The sequence below is a fragment of the Phoenix dactylifera genome, chromosome 10 (genome assembly GCF_051530095.1).
Source record: "Phoenix dactylifera cultivar Ajwa chromosome 10, Ajwa_hap1_PhDact_Kaust_v1.1, whole genome shotgun sequence".
NCBI lineage: Eukaryota > Viridiplantae > Streptophyta > Magnoliopsida > Arecales > Arecaceae > Phoenix > Phoenix dactylifera.
In genome coordinates, this window is record NC_143199.1 from 30,807,233 (window position 1) to 30,829,477 (window position 22,245).

The following is a 22,245-nucleotide window of genomic DNA, read 5'->3' on the forward strand; positions in this document are numbered from 1 at the left end:
CACATGCTGGGTTGGCTAGAAATATCTGGAGCCTTCATTCTGTTCTTGTAGCTTTCAAGTTTATACTCGTATCCTGGGTGCCTTCACCTCCTGATTTTCTTAAGGTGAATTGTAATGGCAGTGTGGCCAAGGACGGAAGATGCAGATGTGTAGGCTTCGTCATTAGGGATCACGACGCCATACTAGTGACGACGGGGAGTCGGCGGATTTTCGACTCGTTTGTGGTGTGTGCCGAGCTTAGAGCCGCCTGAGAGGGTATGTCCTATGCCAAGCAGACACTGGGCGCAAACTACCTCCTCCTTAAAAGGGATTCGGCCACAGTGATCGAGTAAATCCGAGGTCGGAGATGTGCAGGCGAGGACTGACCGCTGCTCTACGACATTTGCAGATTACTGGAGAAGTGTGACTCCTACCAGGCCACGCACGTCTACAAGGAGGCAAACGGTGCCGTTGCTTTCTTTGCAGCTCATCATTCTGGAAGTTTTGTCTGAGTGGACCGTGGGTCAATGCCAGAGCCCTTATGTACTTTTTTTTTCCAATTTTGTTGACTGCATCAATACCCATCGTGTGTAAGTTGCCGCTATACTAATATATATATATAGACATACCAGCTAACTCGGTAGTTAAAGAAGCTACTTAGTTTCCCAGTAACATCCAAGGTGTTCAAAGGTCACATGCCAGGTGGCAAGGTTCTTTATAAGTAGAATTTCCACACAATGCATGGAATTTGGCAGATTGTGCGCTATTGTAGTGTTGTGGTTACATGGCATGCTATGCATACAAAACTTGATGTTCAGGTACAACATCAAACTATTACTTGTTCCAAACTTGATGGATTCAGCCACTGTTTTTCCGGTTATGAAAGAAAAACAAAAACGTTAAAGATACAATTATTGATTGCTATTATTTATCTAGAACACAAGATTTTTCTTCCATCAATAATTTGGATATAAAGTTTAAAAAATATTTTTTTTTTCATAAATATTGGAAAGGTCGTATTAACGTATATATGGCAGCTGTTGCATAAAATGCAAAGCATAACAGGTACCAAATGACCGAATTGGGCGGCTGGTCGTGTTGGATAGTTCTGAAGAGCCGGGTAGAGAAGACTTTTGCAAAGCAGAAGTCTACCTCGCCGCTCATCTATCATGTTGTTCAGATTCCACTTCTCTTGCTCCAAAGTGGGTGGCCATGCATGCACATAATTTGAGCCTGATGCTCATTTCCTTTTCAGAAAGTAAGGATGGGAGGGTCACCAATCATTTCAACGAGATGATCAAAAATTACTCAAAAGTCTACCACTTGGATAAGTAGCTCTCAAGTTCCGAACGCAAAAGCTAGTTCACACATTCCTGTTAGCCTCTAGTTCTATAACCCAACTTGCAAACATGATGTCCATTGCATCCAACATTTGTGCAATTTCGAATTATAAGAGAAGCAGGATGACTGAGCCACATCTCCCCCAACCAGATCTCTTGAAAAGGCAAAGGAACAGCAGGATGAGAGTTGACCTCCTCCTTCCCGTGAAACATCTCTCAAAAGAGGACTAATTTCAGAGACTTTGGAATGAACCTTATGCCAGGCACACAATGCTTGAAATAAGATACCAATCATCGCAGCACAGTCCAAGCTAGTAACAAGGTTATCAAATGGGTTTACTGTTGCAAAAGAAACACTTTTACGCTTGATAAACCTATAGGCTTAAGCACAATTCAAGAGAAATAACTGCCTCTGCATTGATTAGCTCGGAGATCATTAGGACTCAACGATGGAATCTTCTCAACCACTAATAATGCCAATTAGGTACCATCTAACCTCCAAAGGTCCACCTACAATGAAAAAGCAACGAAATGGACCTTCGTGAATGGTCCTTGGAGTCCTCCTTTCCTTGTTCACGTCACTTCTATACTAGTTTCTAAATTTAATGTCGCCTCCCCTTCAGCCCCCACCTGTACCACTGCCTAACTCGTTCACAATAATACCATCCGTACTCTGCCGCAGATATATCTCGCAGGACAATGATCAAGTCTGTAATAGAATATATTTAACTATGATTATTGAAGGCTAACCCTCTGCTAATAATCAAATCAGTGGCTAAAGTATACCAGAAGGAACAAAAGAAGGGAAAGAATTGTTTCACTGTGACCTTACATCCATATGAGATTAGGAGGATGGGGACGTTTTTACAAATATAGACAAGGTAACATCCAACACCTGGGATTAGAGAAGAGAATAATGACTTGATGACCTACCTAAAGCAATATGAGAGTTTGTTGAGACGACAGCCAATGGAAATAAAATGGACCTGCATTACATCAAGAGGGCTGTTACAAATACAGTAAAGAGGTCATTTCAAATTGTATTTCAGGTTTTGAGTAAGATGTTGGTCGACCACCAACCATTTTATTGATCAATGAAGTGATATGAAAGAGATTGCTCACATGGGTGGGAGCAGCAAAGAGGTCATATCATCTAGCAAACAGGGACAGAAACTATCAAGGATTTTAATATGAATTCAATCATACCTGAACCAATTAGATTGGTCGCATTCTGTGCCAACTGTACATTGTCTTGATAGAGTGCAAAGTGATCATCACCTGCTCCCAAAGTGAGTAAACATTTGGTTTGCACAGTCTATCCTCTTAGCAGGTTGCATGTGGAACATCCTTTCAGGACCACTGTCTTTTAAGCAGGTAGCTATAATGAGGAGGAAGACTGGTTTGTATAGTCCACACCAACTGTAGAAGTTGATGGTGGTGCCGCCCTTGTCTCAAGGGCAGACCCATCATTTTATAGGAGAGCCACAGTGTCGGCAATAAGACGTCATTCTACAAACTCCAGAAGCACATGGCTTACCGATAAAAAGGATTTGGTTTAATGTTGGAACCGACAATCGTGATAGGAGCATAACAGCTGAAATATCTCTGGATATGAACTCAATAGGGTTTGATGAGTGGTTATGTAATACGACCATATACCTTTTAAGTTTAACCAGAAATGCATTTCAGAGGTCCTAAATGCACCCGAAGGAATGAAAAGGGAGGGAGGCTGAAATCAAGAAGAAGATGAAGTCCTCACACAGAAACAGAAAAAAAACCCAGAATTTTGCATGTAAACATTGCAAACTTCACTATGTTACATGAGTAATGTCACACCACCTTTGTAAATATCAGGGGCCACCCTTGTCAAATGGCCTACTACCAACTTTTGTAAATACTAATGACATCACCAATAAACTACCGGGTGGATCACACCTCCCGCTTCCATCAAAAAAAAAAAAGAAGCAGACTTTCTCAAAGAAAAAAATGCTAGACCTTTAGCAGGAGCAAAGCATCGAAAGAATTTATAAGAAACAGCTCAGAAAGAGAAAGAAACCATCAGGAAGTTAACGATGTTGCCAGACCTTAGATATCATGTCAATCGTAGAACCAATATTTCGATGCCACCAGTTGCTAAAATTTTAATGGAATTACTAAATTTATGCAATCATCTGAACATGTTGATGCGCAAAACATTGTTAAAAAAAAAATGGCTACATGATAAACTCTCAATATTGAACCAAAAAATAAGAGTTAATTAGTTGTTTAAGTTTGTATCTAACCTAAACTAAGTGAAGGGTCTTAAAACCCCAAATCCTGATGAGGACAGGATTCCATCTCAAGTCTCTAGTAGAACTACCAAAAGAGTTTTTCCAGTACACCTTCATGCTAGGGCTTGTTGATGGTTGGATAATTTGGGTAAATCGTCAGGTTCATTGTTTGCTTGAATCTATGGGGCATCTAGGCTGTTTTGCTTATTATAATGTGTCAATTATACTCATTTATGACTGGAACCTGAGGAGCTGTTGATCCTATCCAAGCTCGACACACTTAACTGATTAATAGAAATCAACCCAAACTGAAGGACCTTGACTTGGGCATATTCTCTGAAACCAAGGAACTTGTGTTCCGATAACAATGTTTGATCAGCATATGTGGTGGATAAAAGCAGAAATCTGAGCCAGCTAAAAATTTCTGAAAACATCACCACATACTACATAAGGAAATCAAAGTAAGGGGTTCTAGAAACTGGTGTTTGTTCAAGTCGGTAATAAGTGAACACAAGAACCAAAGCAAGTACGGGCCTGTTTGAATGATTGCGCTGAAAATCTTATGAAATTCGTGGGTTAGGCCAGTACAACCAACAAAATCATAAGATTACAGGCTGAGCTAGGCCAATATTAAAAAATACCCAAGAGTAGCTTTGGAGTGGGCCGGCCTGAATCCTTAACGAATTGTGGGGGCAGGCTTATGTCCTAATAATTCTGCAGTCCATATGCTTTTAAAGTCCATAATATATTCAATCTGTATTGAAGTTCCATAGTAACTCAAGTCGGTTGAGAGTTTTTTTTGTTTCAAGGAGTTCCAACTCAAGTGAGTAGTACTTGAATAATACTATGAAATGCCTAAATGCTAAAATTGACCTCTTAATCAAACTCTTTTTTTATGAATTCAATCCTTAACATATTTCAGTTTAGATCCCAAAACTTTGAAAACAATGAAATACCCATTTCTCGGTAACTTTTAGCAGCAGTTTACGAATACATAAATGCCTGTATCCACAAGATTCTTTACATAAGCTCCAGTCGCAGCAAAAATATGAGGAAAAAAAAATACTACCATTCCAATATTTAATTCATTTCTGTCAGTTAAGTCCAAAGAAACTGAAACTATCTCTAAGAATGAAAATTAATATTTCCATAATTAAAATAGAATTCTTAATGGCATAAACCTAAATTTTCTTAAAATTGGAAGCAGAGAAAAAAAAAAAAGGGAATCATATAATAGGGGGAAATTATGCATGTCAAAATAGTAAAATAAATTGTTTACAGCTTATCATCATCAATCAAACACCAGAGATATATGGTATATAAAAGCATACACTAATTTCTCGTACCTCACATGGCAGCATGAGATTATTTTTAAATGTTGTAGGACCAATTTGTTAACCTTACATGTTTTATAAGGTGTTCCTAGGAAATGAAAATTTTGCCATCTCATGAGGAAGCATTAAGGTTTAATCTATTCTTCCCATCAAAGGCCTAAAGGTATTACTGGCCTTACAAGCACTGAATGGATCTTTGTCAAGGATTTTTACATATAGTTACACTTTCAGCATACAATTTGTGCAGGCCACTAAAAGCAATAAAGAATCCAGCTTACCCAGAAACCTGAAATGGAATTTTGTTGCCAAATAAAGGACCTTCATACTTGGAAGGAATCTTAGAACCAATTAATGACTAATGAAACAATGGCATTGCCTTGCGGGCAGGTAACTGATGAGGTAATATTCAAGGCTGGAGGAAGAAAATGACCCAAAACTACCAAAATAAGCCATAAATTGAATGAAGTGGCACTCACAACTATTTCAGAAATTACAAGCAACCTCATTCCATGGTCAGCTGTGATGAGAGAAGTAGACAATGAAAAGAGACACAATATATAAAAATACTGGCTCCTTATGGTAAACCAGAGCTATCCTTACTATCATCACATGGAGATCTGGATTGAATTATAACCCGAGCTCCAGAATTAAGCCTGCAGGAATTAAAAAAAGCATTATCAATCAAAATCAAACTAGAGTATAAAAGGAAGAGCTAACAACCATGCATATATCCAATGATGGCAAAGGAGGGCAATATAACATAACTTTCTTCGATCATGATCACCTTCTCCTTTTCATCTTTGAAAGATTTTAAACTCATAGATGATCCTTTCACTAGGGAAGCATCAGTGATCATTCTACTTCCAACTCTTGATGAGTTGAGAGGAAAGGATCTGCTGCAGTCTGGCCCAGCTGAAGAATGCCTTGCATTTGAGATAGGTGATGCCATTGTTTCATTCCTGGAGTGCTTGCAAGATGTAATTTTGGTTGTTCGTAGGAGGCATTTTGAATGTTTTGAATCCACTACATTTTCTTTGTCCCCCTCCAAACTAGGCATCTTGCAGCTCCTGCATCTTCCAGATCTCTTTAGTTTGCATATATGATTGAATTGCCCAAAAAGGAAAAAAGGCGTCAAGAGACCGGCAAAGTCTAAATGTTCAAATTAGGTGTAAACGGGCTAAAATATCACACACAGAGAGAGAGAGAAGAAAAAAAGATGCTTGGGTGGTCCTAGAATACCAACAAAGAATGCAAGGAAAGTAAAGCTAATAAGTAAATTAAAAAAGATATAGCTAAATTTATATATTTAGATTTTTAGGTGGCAGGCCAAGCCACGAAAACCTCAAAAACATAGCACATGAACAAGCATGCACATGGATACACAAAGGCAGACACACAAAAACTCGCCCAGATATCTCTCAAGATTTGAAATTTAGGAGATTCATTAAGAACAAAACAGTACACTGCGGTGCGCTGAAAACACCAATTCCCTCCCACAAAGGCATGGGCGATAATATGATTAGTAAATTAAGGCTTGTTAACTATCAGAATATATCGTCTTTGTGCCAAGTCAGTCTCGGTGCAAAGTACTCAACTCATACCCATAACACAACCAATCTCAGTTCTACTATTCAGTGGCTCTCGGCACCAGGAAAAACCAAGTCACAGTACCATGAACAATCTCCATAATGATATAGAAAGTGTCGATGAGATTTACTTGGCTTATGACTCCTAATCAAAGAGATTTTACCATTAAAGAAACAGTATTTTCAGCTGGGCAAGTTTTTCCGACATTTCATAGATAACCATCCACATATGGAGTAGGGTGTTCGGCTAAGCTCTACAGATGGTCTTTTGAGAAGCTCATGCACATCCATCCATCTCCACTTCAAATATGTGAATGGTGGAGCTGTTTTCCTCCTTCGGGGAGAATATCTAATTTGAGAGAACACCTACAGTTCCCTAATTTTTGGCCACAAATTGAATCTAAGCATAGAGTTTGAAATAGGAGATCTGGAATGTGGCAAAAAAAGAGATCCAAATATCAAAATCCCAAGGGAAGATAAAAGGCAGATTGTGTTTGTACTGAGAGAAATACATCAACAGTTTAAGTGGGTTTTGAGAGGGCTACACAAAGCCGAGAAATATGATAGGTAATTTATGTCCAACATACCACATGCAAGCACAATTAAGTTTCTTGCCTGCAAAATGGTATTTAGCAAATAAGCACAGCTTTTTCATGAGATAATATCGGGTAATATCAGAAGAGCGCCATCAGAAGAAAGTGAAGTGGATCTAAAGATAATTGGGAAGCATATCTAAGTATGCTTCGATATTTGACAAGATAGTCTGAAAAAAAAATTCTTTAGCTGAATTGTTGATGTGTATTAGTGGCATTGAATATTGACAATAGAGATCAGCCATGGGGACAGATCTCGCTCTTGTTCGAGGGTCCATAAGCTAGAAGGCAGTGTTCCGATCTACTACAGTTCTGTATGATATATACAGAGTGTGTAGCTGCAACAGGACTTGGGAAGAATTTTTTGTTACTAAGGTCTTGTTAGCTAATAGAAAACATGGCAACACTTGTACTTTATTATACAGCCATAGCAGTGTTCAGATAACAATAAAGCTAATCTGTCGTACAGAAAGTAAATGTGTTGGTTTTTGTTGAATAACATACAGTGACTACAGTCTACAAGGGAATGTACAGTTCAAGTAAAGAAGACTGACATGATAGGCCAGCAGACATGTTAAGGACGGATTATTCTGTTAGCAAGTTGGACCGCTGATTGGACCTAGTATAACTTAAAGAACCCTTCCAAAGTTCATGATGGAGATTCTTTGGTGGATTTTCAGAACTATAATCCAGGATAGAGAATGTCAACCAAATGTTTGGTTTGAATATGTCATAGTTGAATGGCATATCATCAAAGAACAAATATATTTATCAAAATAACAGATGAAGATCTAAAGAACACCATGTATATCTGTCCGCATCCAAACTGGTGTTCAGCTAGACTCTTTCGTTAGGATGTAAAGAATCCATGTTCATCCTTTGATATCCACTTAGAAGTGGCGTGATTAATAAGCACTCTCACTTCTTGAGGGGTAGGCACTGGAAAAAATGAGAAGGTATCAGATGGAAATCACTGAATCCCTCTCTCTCCAAGCCACTGCTACATCGTAGAATCCTCTCCACTCCAGCCCATGTGCATTAAATCCATTGTTTTTACCAGTCTGCTGTTATCCTTCTCTTTGAGTGGTTTTTAATGACCTCTGCATAGATCTGAACTATTTGCATATGAACAGGTAATAATAAGCTCCCAACTCACTTCCGTTGATTTTTTCTATCTGATGTAACAAGTAACTACATTCATCTAGAAATATTTATAAGCAAAATTTGTGTTTGAATATAGGTATTTGATCAGCATTCTGTGACAAGTAACATGTAGAAAAACTATTAAAATTTCTTAATATGATTATCGTAGGTAAATCCATTGAAGAAATGATGCAGGAAATGGAAGCGAACAGGTTCATGAGACAGAATCGTAATGACTCAGATCAAATGAAGAATGGCCAACAAAGAAAGTCCAAATTTTGTTCTATTATTTTCCAGGAAAAATCATTCTTGGAAACCTCCAAAGGATCCCACATATTCAAATGCCATTAGTTTGATGACCAGCGTCGAAGTTTTTTTCCCTCTGTTTTGACTGTGACAAACTTACTGGACTACGAAGTAATTATGCCCCACATCACGTAAGTAATCCAAAATTCAAGATCAATGCAGTGATAGCTGAAGAACAGGAAATAAATATCTTGAGAAAGGGGGAAAACAAGGACCAGATAAAAATAACACTGTCTAGTTAAGTAATTAACCCATCTATATTGTGGGTACAGAAGAGCAATTCTTAGGTTGCTAGGGATGCAATTTATGGACGTAGTGTTTCTCGACAAGATGAGCTTCGAGTCACAATTTACCACAGATTTAGGATCTCAGGTAACGAAGGATCCATGAACACATCTTTGAAAGCGAAAGGCCTGTTGGCATCGAAAATTACCGGTCATCCTCACAGGAAGAAGCTCCTAGTTCCTCCTTGGGGTTCTTAGCTTCGATCAAGCTCCGGCCAAAATAATCGCACAACCCCGTCGGCCTCGAATTTTCCAGCCGCGAGCCGAGCTCTCCCAGCACCACCGGTGAGGAGAAGTTCGCATGAGCGAACCTCGGCCGGTAGGCGGGCACGAGCTCAAAGCCATGGCCGTAGCCTTTCGCAGAGATCGACCCGCACGAGATCAGCTGCATCAGCAAATCCGCGGCCTTGAGCTTCACCCGCATGGGGGACTCCTCCGTTATCCTAAAATTGTTCGCCCTGAAAGCTGCCTCAGCTCTTATCAAATTCTCCAACGTATCCATCTTCCCATCACCCAAGGAAGAAGCACTCCACGGAGGCGAACTCTCATCTCCGACGATCTCCAACCCCTCCACGGATCGCGGGCTCCTGTTATGATGGTGGCTGCCGTTGCACTCGGTACCCAACAACCCATCATCAGTGGAGACTCTGGCCGTGCGGGTCTTCCTTCCTCCATTGTCCTCAGTCTGGGTGGAAGCATCCCGAGCTCCAATTACCTTCTCGACCCGGTACTCGGCCAGGCTCCGGGACGAAGGGGTAGTTCTGCCGACGGGAACCGGGGAGAAGTTCCCGGCGGGGGATAGCTCGCCTTCTTGCAGGGTCGGCGGCGGGGATTGGGAAAGCTTCGGCTCCTTGAACACAACGGCGGGGGGAGAGGAAGAGGAGGAGGCTTCGTGGGCTCTATGGGAGAGGCGCGTCTTGTTCCGAACCATTGGGTCGCCAATGCCGCGATGCAGCCGATCTAAAACCCAGCAAACACACTCATTTTAACCTCCTCAGACAATTTAAGCGCAAAAAAAAAAAAAAGGAATCGTTTTGGTACCGGGAGGGGGTTGATCCACGAGCTCAGAGCCCTTGAGGACATACTCATTGTCCTGCGCCGGGAGTACCAGATCATCCTCCGAGAGGTCGTGCCACAGAAATCCACTCTTGTAACTCCTATTACATTATTCCATGCATCAATTTGTAACCCGAGAACTCAAAAGTTGGGTCTATAACCATCTGGGCTCGCTGTGTTACCTCTTGCAGGACCACGAATACATCGCGGCCATTTGCTTTCCTCTTAGCACATTAAGCCTATTGATCACATCTACGCCAAGAAAAGAGCAACACCGAAAAAAACTCAGAATTATGACGACATGGATCCAAGATTATGTCTATATATGCTGACCTCTTAGGTAGAGACCTTCGGGAGAGGAGACAGAGACTTCGATGAAGTGCGGGGGGTCGAGGTGGCGGTTCCGGCAAAGATAATACACCACTGAGATCTTTCTACCCTGCTGCTGCTGGTGGTGGTGTTGTCGGCGGCGGTGGTGGTGGTGTTTTGGTGGTGGCTCTACCCAGATTTTAGTTCGCTCTGGACTAGTTTGGTCTCCGTATCTTCTAATTCGTCCTTCCATTTCTTTCTACCAACTTCCAGCAGCAACAGGAATGGAGTTACAAAGAGGAGGCATTCTTCTTCCTTTTATGCGGCTGCTAATAGAGAAGGAGGAGAAGTAGAAGAGGAAGACTGATTCAAGGTTCAACTACCATTACATGACAACTAATAGAGGTGCTTTATTATAAGCTACTATTGCTCTCATCTAGTGGTTTGGAAATACTTTACTGGCTCCAGATTACTATCAGATTAAAAGGAAAGGAACATGAGAGGAGACAGTGGAAGTAGGGAGGAGAAGTGGGAAATGGTCAAATAGAGCGGAAGATGGGCAAGTTGATTGTGGGGGAAACAGAAAGGTGAGCGAAAGCGACTTCAGTGAGCTTGCGATTGTATCATTTGAAATGGAAGAGATTCTGTTCCTGGCATTCTGCTGCCTTGCCTTTTTACTCCCTCTTTCTCTCACGGACATACACCTGCACAGATTGGTTTAGTTGGAAGGACTCGACCTGTGGTGATGACTAGAAATAATTTCTTCATAGGACATGGCTCCTGCAATGCTGGTGGCATCTTTGGATTGTTCCTCTCTTTGGCTTTCTCAGGCTTTCCCTGTTTTTAATGAAATTACTTTGGAGTGGAATTATGGGAAAGAGTTGCTGCTTGCTTTAAACTTGCTCTTAACTGACAGTCATAAGTTTGATTTGGTTGAACCCTCACGGCAAATTTGATGATGTCCTTGCATTGCATGACTTTCAGAAAAATTTCAATTAACAAGTTAAATGGAGATTTTGATTGATCTTGACCTGGCTTGTGGTCCTAAATCTTAACATCATGCAGATGGGAAACCCGGTTTTTTCTGATTATTGATGGTATTCTTACATGTGATCATGTTCCTGAAAGTCATGGTCCTCCAAATATGGTGGTCACATATCCCTGCAATATCATTCATAGTATCAAATTTAAGGTTTAGTTGAGCCATAAAGTGAAGCTGTGCATCCAATCCAATTTAACCTAATTAATCAACAAGTAGGGTAACTTAAACTGGTCAGAGTTTTGGATAACAGTGAGCTAACAAAACTGAAAGATTTATTTCAAGGAAGACTCAGGTCTATTCTCAACTCTATAACTAGTAACTAGCATCTTAGGTGCAGCAAAACCTATTTCATCCCGAGAATAACCAACATTTTGTTGAGTTATCAAACAACATGAACCCCTTAAGTTATTCAGCAGGTGATATCACAATGGTTATAGGGTAACACAATAATTTGAGATGAGATTATTGTGTCCAATCTAAGTCAGTATTCTTGTCCGAAGATCTTCGTTGTTTTCGAACGGCACAAGAATGTGCACCTAGCAAAAGCTGGGGGTGGTCCTTCATAGGCTGGAATTACTTGACTTCTTGACAGGCCTCACTCATTAAACACAATATTTTTCTCATGTGATCTGGTCTGATCCAACTGATTATTATGATCGGATCTTCATAAGATGTGCTTCTTGTCATGTAATGTAAAGGGTTTCCACAGTGTAAAGGGTTTGGCCTTGTTCTAGGGTGGTCCTCTTGAATGATTAAAGTGGAACCTTCTATGTGGCACCCATCTATATCCTTGGATTGCCACATATTGGGGAATTGAGCAAGAAATTGAGTAGGATCAAGTAACGATACTCTTTATCTTAATGTTGGAATCAAGATCTGCCGAATTAGGGTAAAGGCCGATGAAAGTCTCGTGACTTTTGTCGGGCTAAGAAAAAGAGAGGGAGAAGAAGATAACGACAGTAGATGCATGAGGGCTGGTCTATGGATGGTGAAAGAAGATAATATCCTTACATTTCATCTTTCCCCACAATCACACAAAATTAGTCTATTATTGATATTGCTTTCAGATGATAAGTTTGAAAACATGGTTCACAGTACCTACATCATTTCAGTCCTATAATCCACCGACAAGTTTCAAATGGAAATAAAATTTGCAAAGTAATTGCTCTTCTGCTTTGAGTTGGTGAGAGAGGTTTGGATTTGAAAATGTAATAGGTGGGTTTACTGAAAATGAACTCCAGACCTGTATTTTCAGATGAACTCATGCTCTATCATTGCACCGATGGATTTACTGAAACTGATCCTTACCACAAATGAATAATCTGTAATTATTCTAATAAATAATTATAAATAGATTTCTCATTGAGTCGCTGCTATTTCATTATTCTTAATCTTAAGGCTTGCTTGGTTACCCCGCAATGGAGAATCGATACTCTAATAAATAATTATAACTAGATTTCTCATCGAATTGCTATTTTATTATTCTTAATCTTAAGGCTCGTTTGGTTGCCCTATAATGGAGAATCGAGACTCGCCTGAGACATTTGAGAGAAGTGGAGGTTAATTAGTTTGAGAGAATCCAATTTAGGCTCGAAATGGAGTTGAAGTAGAGCTTTCGAAAGTAAAGCCTTTTGAAATAAAGTTTTTATAAAAAGCTATTTACTGTTTGGTAATTATATTCTTAAAGTACTGTGGAACTTTAATATGTGCTTGATAAACAAACTAAGAAATACTTTTAGTATGCCAAAATGACCATAAAAGATATTACATAATATTATACAATAGAGCATAATAAAATATAATATATATCAATACATAAATATATAACATAGTATAATATTACTGTAATATAATATAATATTATTATAATATAATAATATAGTATTGTATACTATAGCACAATAATATAACATAATTTGATATTATATAACATAACATATTAATATATTATGATATAATATAATATAATATAATATTTATAGTATAATAAAATAATAAAGGTATAAAATATTATAATTACTATCATTATATATTAATAAATATAAAAGAATATTTTTTATAATTATAATATTTTATCATGGGTTTTTTGGTCCAAAAAGAAAAAATATAAATAAAAACAGTTTTCCAACGCATGTTAAAAGTGTTTTTCCGTTTTCTGGCAAAACTAAAACAGACTTCTTGATTTTTTTACCAAATATTTTTATTTCATGCAAAAGTACTTTTGGAGGGCCAGAAAATACTTTGTGGCCCACCAAAAGCTCCGCCAAATGGACCTTAGCCTATTGAGACCAAACCAAATGGTCCCTTGGGAATTTGTAAATTAATTTCATCTTTCGGGTTTTAATACAGTAACTATAAGAACAATTCAGGAGTGGCGGACAAAATATGTTTCTAGTAAACTAACCCAGGTTCTAACTGGTTTGAGCTTGATCCAATTAAGACCCAACCTGTACAAGGAGTTCAGATCTATCAACCAGATAATATAAGTTCTAAGTTAGGACCTGACTTCATTCAAAAGAGTTGGGACCTGCCTTCTTAAAACTTCTAGCCGAATCAGGTTTTGGATCTCTTTCGCTTCGAAACTCGGACCACGCCAGTTCACGAGAACTAGTCATGGTTTTCCTTTCTTCTAGTTGAGCTTGGGCAGGGCCTGGGATCTGAGGAGCGAGGGCGCCGCCACGCCGCGATGGAGCAACGCAACCCCTCTCCCTCCCCCGTCCGCGTCCTCGTCCGCCCTCCGCCTTCCGCTGCCTCCACGTCGGCCGCTTCTCCTCCTACCTCCAACCCCCCGATCCCGCCTCCCCCAAATCCCCCCTTCTCCTCCGCCACCGCTTCCGCCGCCGGCGCTGCTCCTCCTCCCGACGGTGTCGTGGTGGTGGGATTCCTCGGAAGCAGGGCCACCACCGACGTCTCCCATCTTATCAACCGGATCCTCGACGCCAACGTTTTCTGCTCCGGCGGCCTCGATAAGGATCTTTTCCACCCCCGCTCCGATGGGGTCGGCCAAGAAGAGGAGTGGTTCCGGCGACGAAGGATCAGCTACTACCACGATGCGGAGAAAGGGATGGTCTTCCTGCAGTTCTCGTCGTCTTTATCGCTGCTGTCGTTGCTGGCCTCGTCTCAAACAGATGGTGGGGGAGATGGTTCCGCATCGGTCTTGGAGCAATCCGAAGCCGAGGATCTCCGTGGGATGCTCTTCATGTTCTCTGTGAGTTGTTTCCTTTCGATCTTGTTGTGTTTCTACTGCTGGGCTGTAGGTTTCATTATGTTTGCTTGGTTCTTGATCTTGCCGTTGGTTTGAGTTTGTTATGTCTTCTTTAATGAATTTGATTTGGTTCATGATCAGATGAAAGGTTTATAGTACAAAAGTTACAGATTTCAGCCTGTACTTCGTGCTTTGGCCTTCCAGTCTTGAAAGAAAAGGCTCATGTTAACAAACATCCATAACCAGCATAGACTATTATCTTATGGAAAACAATTTGAATTATGATTTTGAAGCTAGTGACTGAATCAGGTTTCTATTAGCTTTCGTAGTGGGTTCGCTTCGTTCTTTATTACATGAAGGACTTGAAATATAAAGCTTTTAGATTTTATCTCCAATTCGTCAAAGAAAACCTTATGCTAATAAACATCAGGAACCGACTTAGGCTTTTGTGATTTTGAGAATAATTTGGATCCTGAATCTGAAATTAGCATCTCAATGTGAATCAGGTTTGCCATGTGATTATATTTATTCACGAGGGTCTGAGATTTGATACCCAAATTTTAAAAAAATTTCGGATGCTACAAGCTGCGAAGCATGCTCTGGCACCATTTCTGAGGTCCCAAATCGCTCCAACATTAACAAAATCACCTTCCTCTGTTTCACTGCGAATGGCTCAGAGAGCCTCTTCTGTCTCTCCTCCAGGCCGACGTGGTGGGACCTCGAACCGACATGGCTCGGCAATTTCTTTAATGTCGGGTACAGGCTCTCATCCACTACTGCTGCCAGGGCAGTGTACTCCCGTCATTCTCTTTGTTTTCAATGATGAAATATTGAATGGAGCAAATCCAGCAAGCAATGTGGAGGACTCCTCTGATGCCTCATCACTAAATCAGCCCCCCAGCATGGGTGGATTGCCAAGGCCAAGCTTGAACTTGAAAGGTACTGGTTCTGTGGTCATGCTAGCACGTCCTGCAAGTAAAATTGAAGGCAGTTACAGGAAGAAGCTGCAATCGTCTCTGGAGGCACAGATCCGTTTTTTGATCAAGAAATGCCGCACGCTTGTTGGTACAGAATCTAGTCATGTTGGTTCAAGAGGGGTTGGTCATGTGAGCTCCTTTCCCCTGTTTTCTCTTGATGCATCAAGGGTTGTGGCATTGTTGGACAGGTCTGAGAACCAGAGAGGCGGATCCTTGGATTTTGTTACAGGTCTTTTGGAGGAGGCTCTTAATTCAAAAACTGTCTTGGATATATTTTCACTTGAAAACCATTGCCAGTCTTTGAATAATGAGGACATTCAGTTGATAAAGGATTTTATATTTAGGCACTCTGATACTCTAAGAGGGAGAGGAGGCCTGCCAAGTAATGCTAACAGTGGCGGGGCTGCTGGTGTTGGGATGGTAGCTGCAGCAGCAGCTGCAGCAGCAGCATCGGCTGCAGCAGGAAAGCCGGTTCGTGTCCCTGAACTCCCAAGTTTAGAAAACTGGCTGTCTTTGAGTAATGTGATTCTTGATTCCTTGCTATCTGTAAAAAATGGCTCTATTAATGAAATTGGAAACATGAAAAAAATACATTGTCAAAGAAGTGCAAATGAGATACAGGATGAGCAGTTTTCTGCACCTGGAACCAATGCTATTGAAGCTGCAATTTCTTGTTTGGAAAGTAGTAAGGGCCTTAACATGAAGTTTTCTATATCTTGGTGTCAAAGAGCTCTTCCAGCTGCTAAGGAGGTTTACCTGAAAGACTTGCCTGCATGTTACCCGACTACTTTGCATAAAGCACAATTGGAGAGAGCTTTGCAAGCATTTCACTCGATGGTCAAGGGACCAGCCGTCCAATTATTTTCAAAGAAGCTGGAAGATCAATGCACATCAATATGGGAATCAGGAAGGCAACTATGCGATGCCGTCAGCCTAACAGGAAAGCCGTGCATGCATCAGAGACATGATGTTAAGACCTGTGATTCACTGTCAGCAGTTGAGAAGCAACACTCCAGTGGATATGTTTTTCTTCATGCCTGTGCTTGTGGTCGCTCAAGGCGCCTTCGAGATGATCCTTTTGACTTTGACAGTGCTAATATCACATTCAATTGTTTTGCAAATTGTGAGAATCTTCTTCCATCTCTCATACTTCCAAGAGGAGGTAATGCAGGATCTCTTCCTCTGAACTCATGGCGTTTGATGCGCCTCGGAGGTGCAAGATATCATAAACCATCAAAAGGCTTACTTCAAACTGGATTCTGCTCTACTGAAAAATATTTATTTAAATGGACAATTTCACTGGAGAGAGAGAAGGAAACAAACAGCTTTCCTGTTGGTGTTACTGGCAGAAGTTCTGTAGTAAGCACAACTCCTGATCTCAAGCATGTTTCTATTGTGGATGGAGAAGTGAAGAAATCTGGAACTGCTGAGTTTCTTAGAGAAGATAAGCATGGAGGATCAGAAAATCAGAAAAAACAGTTAGAGGTGCTCTGCTCTGATGACTCAAGTATCAGTTTTGGCAAAGGTCTTCCATCTTTTAATATGAAGAAGCCTTTTTCTGAGGTTGTTGCAGGCACCATTGCCACAGATTCAACATTCCCTAGTCTTCAGCAGAGTAAGCAACCAAAAAGTAATGCAGAAAAAAGTGTGAGACTAGTGACTTCAGCTGATAAAACTGATGATCAAGTCCATGTAGCTGATAGTCATCAAGGACCTCAAAGAGGTGATCATATTTCTGTTCAGGAAAGCACACACAGACAAGAGCCTAACCTTCACAATGCTAGCAACCCCTTTTTACAGATAGGAAGTAATATAGTGCCAGTAAACTTAGGCAGTGAAAAAATTAAATCAAATAATTCTTTGAAGCAGGTAGTTGTATATGTTGGGTTCGAACATGAGTGCTCCTATGGACACCGCTTCTTGTTGTCTCCGGAGCATCTGAAGGAGCTTGACCCTGCCTATTCATTTCCTGAGAAATTGCATTCGTCTACTGATGATTCTGATGGAAATATAGAAAATAAGTACAGTTTGCATGATAAAATTCTTCATAAGTCATCTGGAACAATGTCTACTGCTGTAAATAATAGGAAAAAAGGTAATAGATCCACAGAACTAGCAGTTAAATATAATCAACAAAATGATAGACTCACGCATTCCTCCAGATCAGACATGGAAAAGTTGCCATCTGTGCTTGGGCTTTCCATACCTGCTGACTCTATGGGAAAACTTGAAGGGAATCCTCCGCATGTTAGACTGGATGATGGTGGAAGTGCATTCACTCTGTTAAACAGGAAATTGCCTGTATACATGAATTGTCCTCACTGCAAGAACTCTACAAGACAGGACCACCAGAAGATCAAATTTGCAAGTACTGTATCACAGCTGCAACGGATTTTTCTGGTAATGAACTATTCTGCACTTGTATTGCTGTTTACATTTTTTCTCGATTTAGATTGATAAAGATCACTTTGGATACATTCATTCTTCCAGTTGTTTTGATGAATTTATGGAGCATTTAAGACTTGTTTATGTACCGCAACTGATTTGCTGGCCTACAGCAACTTGCTGTCCCTGTTAGTCTTTTATATTTATCAGAATATGAAAATTATTTGTGTCATAACTTTTAAGTAATAATTAAAATGAATCTATTTGGTCCATCTAAAAGAGTCTTTCTTTACTTATCAATGATGGCTTCAGTTCAATGAACTGTCAAAGTAATACCTTTGACCCATTAATGTTTAGAGTATAAATTGACTTCTACTTTGTTTACTCCTACAAGCATTAATATTATGTCGTCAACTAGAACAAGGGAATCTGGGCTCTGGAGATCTTGTAACAGTCCCACATAACTTGTTAAGTCCAACATATGGGCTACTAGGCTGGTCAAGTTGCATATACAGTTCAGGCCTTGAGCAGAGCAAAGCTCATAACTTAAGCCGTATACACATAATACGTCATAACTGACATGACATTCTCCCTTTTCAACTTGTTAAGGAATCAGCTAGTTCTATTTCTTTCCTTGCACGCTGCGAAAAGTGGTTTTCTTCATTGGCTATGCTCAAGTTCTACTGCATGGAGTCGCCATTCTGAAAATTTAGTTATAGTCAAATAGTTAACTCTCAGTGCTGTATAATGCTAAGGCCCTTCTCCTTTTTTCTCTTTCCTGATGTGTGCATAATTGGCAGTTGTAATCTACGATCCAAATATTGATCTTTCTCCATTATGCCATGCAGGTAACTCCCCCTTTTCCTACTGTTTTAGCAACATACCCAGTAATCCAATTTGAGGTAAGTATGAAGCAAAAAGATGCTCTTATTCACTCGCCTTTTCAGTTCTTAATCTATAAATAGTTTCTTGTTATCAATTAGGCAATTTACTCTAAGTTTAATTATTAAAAAAAGTTCTTAATCTATGTTCAGTATTGAGATACAAGCTATTTCTTCGTAGAAGACCGTATGAATTTCTTGTTTGGTCATTAGTTAGTTGCCTTCTAAGATATTCTTTTTAGTAAAATATCTACATAGGTCAAACTCCAAGTTTTTAACTGCTGCACACTTGCAATTTATTATCTAATATCTTTATATATTGAAGTCAGCTGTTCCAATTTAATGGACAGTTATGATGTACATGTTTGTAAACAAGGTACATTAGTGCCTTCTTTTAAGTTCTATTTATATTATCGTACTAAGAAGCTTTGGTGCACATGAATGTACTTTTAGGACTCTTGCCTGCCTCAATCTATTTCTGATCGTGAACAGCAATCACGGTTCACTCTTGGTTGTCGAGTTATCCTACCACCTGAGAGCTTTCTTACATTAAGACTCCCGTTTGTTTATGGTGTTCAAATGGATGATGGAAATCTATGTCCACTCAACCACCTCGAGCATCAACCAGAGCTCACAGCATGGCTTGTTGAAGGCACAGCTTTGCAGGTTGTCTCAGTGGAACATGAATATGATAAGGAAATTCCTATGCAGTAAGAACTTAAGGGAAATAAATTTTGACATCTTTTGATTTGTAAAGCAGAGTGGAGGCTTCAAGTATAGCTCTGCTTAGTCTGAGGTGAGATTTGAAGTCTGCCATTTTCAGCTCTATGATCAGGTTTGGAACAAAATTTCTCCTGAGAATCTAACATTAGTGAGTTCTGATATTCCAGAACATTATCAGATCTTTAGCTATTTGTGGATATGAGGTTGCGGAGTCTTGATTGAGCCTATTCCACTCTGCAGTGAACAAAAAGCAGATTGAAGCTTCTCCGTGTCACAAGAAGCATGGTTTGCAAATGGTGAGGTAATAACTACATTATCATGGCCTTCTTAGTAATAAATTTTCAGAACATTTTCTTCTTTAGTTACTAGGTACCTTGGATGGTATGATATTCTCTTGTTTGTCATAGGCATGCCCTACTGGTATCGGTTGAGGATTTCAATATTAGCACTATCCATGGGCAATTGCTTCAAGGAAACCAAGGCAAGGACACTTATAAGTTCTATTGTAATAATTAAAGTATTGTGGTAGCTGGCTGTGGTTGGCTTTTGACATTGATTTGCCATTGAAGGGCTCACAATTGATAGGGCATCTCCATATGTCAGGTGTGTTGATCTCATTCTTTCATCTGTACATTAGGCATTAGCATCTAGCTTGGAAAAGTTTATGATTATTAAAAGGCTGCTGTTAGCTTGCTAAATCTTGCTTGCTTATAAAATGTATTTTTGACACTAAGCATTTTTTGGTTTAATAATTTTTGTATATATATTTGAAGTGGCTTCTATTGTGCATGATCTGAAGTAAAAAGGGGGGAAAAGTACCCTTACATTTTTTTTCCCCTCCATTTGAGAATGCAACAATGATATTTCTCAAAAGAATGCAACAAAGATAGCTAGACTAAACTTGTCTTTACACCATAACTTTGCAGATTGTTCTCTGTGGCTGCTCGAAAATTACAGAAGCCAGAGGTTTCAAACTTGCTCTTATCATCTGGTTCATGAGTATAAACATGTTTTTTCTCCAAACTTATAATTGTGTAATATTGATTTGTATTTTTTTGTCAACAGATCTGATTAGAGATCTAAAAAGGACCATGTTTCTTACCAGCTCAATTTCTTCAGTTCCAAGGCCTGTGTACCAGTTGAGTGAATTCACTGGCTTGTGCATTCAGAGGGATATAACTGCAACCCAGGATTTGGGTTATTGAATACTGATTACAACCTTTCAGGTGCTCAGTTGCTAGGCTGGGATTTGCTAGTCGCTGCTATATGCTGCAACTGTTTGAGAATCTCAACTTGTTGAAGACATGTCAACACATAACTGTTTTATTAACTGTTTTCTTCGAAATATTCTGGTATATTCAATTGAGTCGTGGATGGCATTAGGTCCTTACTTAACTTTAGGAGTCCATATGAACGGACATAGAAAAGCAAGGAATGCGTCCTCCAACTGGAGATGGTTGAAAATCCTGGACGCTAAAATAATGTATGCAATATTGGCATCGCATGGTATATGCTTCTTGTCAAATTGGTGCTTACCTGAAATTGTACTTTATGGATCTCTCAGGCTTAAGAGTTTAACGATGGTTGGGCTTTACTTAAACCACTTGTGATGCTGGTAACCTGAGCTATATGAAATACTCAGCAGTTGGCAGCGGGGTATACTGTGTAATAATTGATTGAGATACAATATTTGAAGAAAACCATGTGGAAGTATGTTTTACAGGGTTGTTTAGGGTTTCTTGGTTTAATGGTTGGCATCCAAACCCTTTTTTGCAGTTGTTTTTCCAAATTAAAGCTCAGTAGCCTAAGTCTGGGAAATCTATGCAGAGCTTTCAAGTAGAGGGAGTAGATTGATGGCGGTTTAATGGATAGAGCAGAATTGTTAGAAACAGATTATCTTTAATCACCTGTAACAAAATTAATGCTGTCATATTGGAAGTTGAAGGTTTTCAGCAGTCTTTTTCTTGGTGTTTATTACAGAGCTTCAAGGAATAAACTAACTTATTACGAACGAAGGCTTCATATGGATCATAAATCCAATCAGAGGTCAAGAAACAAACTAACTTATTATGAAGGCTTCATATGTATCAATATCACAAATCTACTCAAAGGATGCACATACGAGGTGATATGCTTGTAGGATGACTTGTCCGGTCTAGTGTGATAATGTATCAATATTTGTATCAGAAATTGGGAGACCTGTACTTTCCATCAGGTTTGAGTTAAAAAAAAATAAAAATAAATCATCTAGCCTCTTGAAATAGGGGTTAGAAGGAAAAGTGAGTAACAACTCTTTTTTACAAAAAAAAATGAAAATATGATCTGATCTTACAAGATTACTGAATAGGGATTAGTTAAGAGAATATTGAACAATTTTCTGGATTACATATTAAGAAAAATTAAACTCTAGATTTTTCATATGATAGCTCCAATGGAAATTTACCTACTGTTAGTTTGTAGGAAGAGGGGTGCTACAGCTGTGCTTGTGTAAATGAAATTGATTTTCATTTTGTGCTTGCTCTCGGATTATATGTGCTGGCGAGGCGGATACAGAGCAGGGAAGGAAGAAAACAGGGTAATTCAGGACTGCACTGGACATTAATCCTAAAACATTTCGTGAGTCATTGAAGAGGATAATTACCTTGATTATGCCATCTTTCACAAAAATAATATAGCAATTAGGTTAAAAAAAGAAAAAGAAAGAAAGAAAAGGAAAGAATTGATCATGTATGGTCTGAATTACATGTATGGAAGATATAACTATTCAAAATAATAAATAGAACTTTAGCCGAAAGAGTTATAAAAATCTATATGATCTAATAAAAAAATTAA

At 39.5% G+C, this 22,245-nt stretch overlaps 2 protein-coding genes across 23 annotated transcripts; one reads left to right on the forward strand and one right to left on the reverse strand.

The window, feature by feature from the left end:
• Window positions 1-5,220: 5,220 nt before the first annotated feature.
• On the reverse strand, window positions 5,221-10,996 carry LOC103698807 (protein SOSEKI 3-like). Of its 6 annotated transcripts, none has more exons than XR_015969498.2 (6): window positions 10,225-10,583; window positions 10,074-10,143; window positions 9,877-9,992; window positions 8,985-9,795; window positions 5,689-6,007; window positions 5,221-5,576 (listed from the first exon to the last, which is right to left on the reverse strand). XR_015969498.2 is itself a non-coding variant. In XM_088705964.2 (6 exons), exons 1-6 carry the CDS (start codon window positions 10,451-10,453, stop codon window positions 5,551-5,553), a joined length of 1,554 nt encoding a protein of 517 aa, XP_088562090.1. In that variant the 5' UTR covers window positions 10,454-10,996; the 3' UTR covers window positions 5,338-5,550. The 6 variants fall into 6 exon arrangements, 5 of the variants coding, with proteins under 5 accessions (XP_088562090.1, XP_088562091.1, XP_038971277.2 ...); XM_088705964.2 differs by having other exon boundaries at window positions 5,338-5,576; window positions 5,689-5,990; window positions 10,225-10,996; XM_088705965.2 differs by having other exon boundaries at window positions 5,338-5,576; window positions 5,689-5,990; window positions 10,240-10,583.
• A 2,755-nt stretch (window positions 10,997-13,751) lies between these two features.
• LOC103699998 (uncharacterized) lies at window positions 13,752-21,133 on the forward strand. 17 transcript variants are annotated; one of them, XM_088705977.2, is made up of 11 exons: window positions 13,752-14,450; window positions 14,954-17,824; window positions 18,658-18,711; window positions 19,144-19,356; window positions 19,451-19,525; window positions 19,654-19,714; window positions 19,821-19,894; window positions 19,983-20,016; window positions 20,340-20,379; window positions 20,479-20,551; window positions 20,640-21,133. In XM_088705977.2, exons 1-5 carry the CDS (start codon window positions 13,929-13,931, stop codon window positions 19,478-19,480), a joined length of 3,690 nt encoding a protein of 1,229 aa, XP_088562103.2. In that variant the 5' UTR covers window positions 13,752-13,928; the 3' UTR covers window positions 19,481-19,525; window positions 19,654-19,714; window positions 19,821-19,894; window positions 19,983-20,016; window positions 20,340-20,379; window positions 20,479-20,551; window positions 20,640-21,133. The 17 variants fall into 17 exon arrangements, with proteins under 17 accessions (XP_088562103.2, XP_088562104.2, XP_088562099.2 ...); XM_088705978.2 differs by having other exon boundaries at window positions 19,654-19,709; XM_088705973.2 differs by having other exon boundaries at window positions 19,451-19,486; window positions 19,581-19,714.
• The last annotated feature ends 1,112 nt before the right edge of the window (window positions 21,134-22,245 follow it).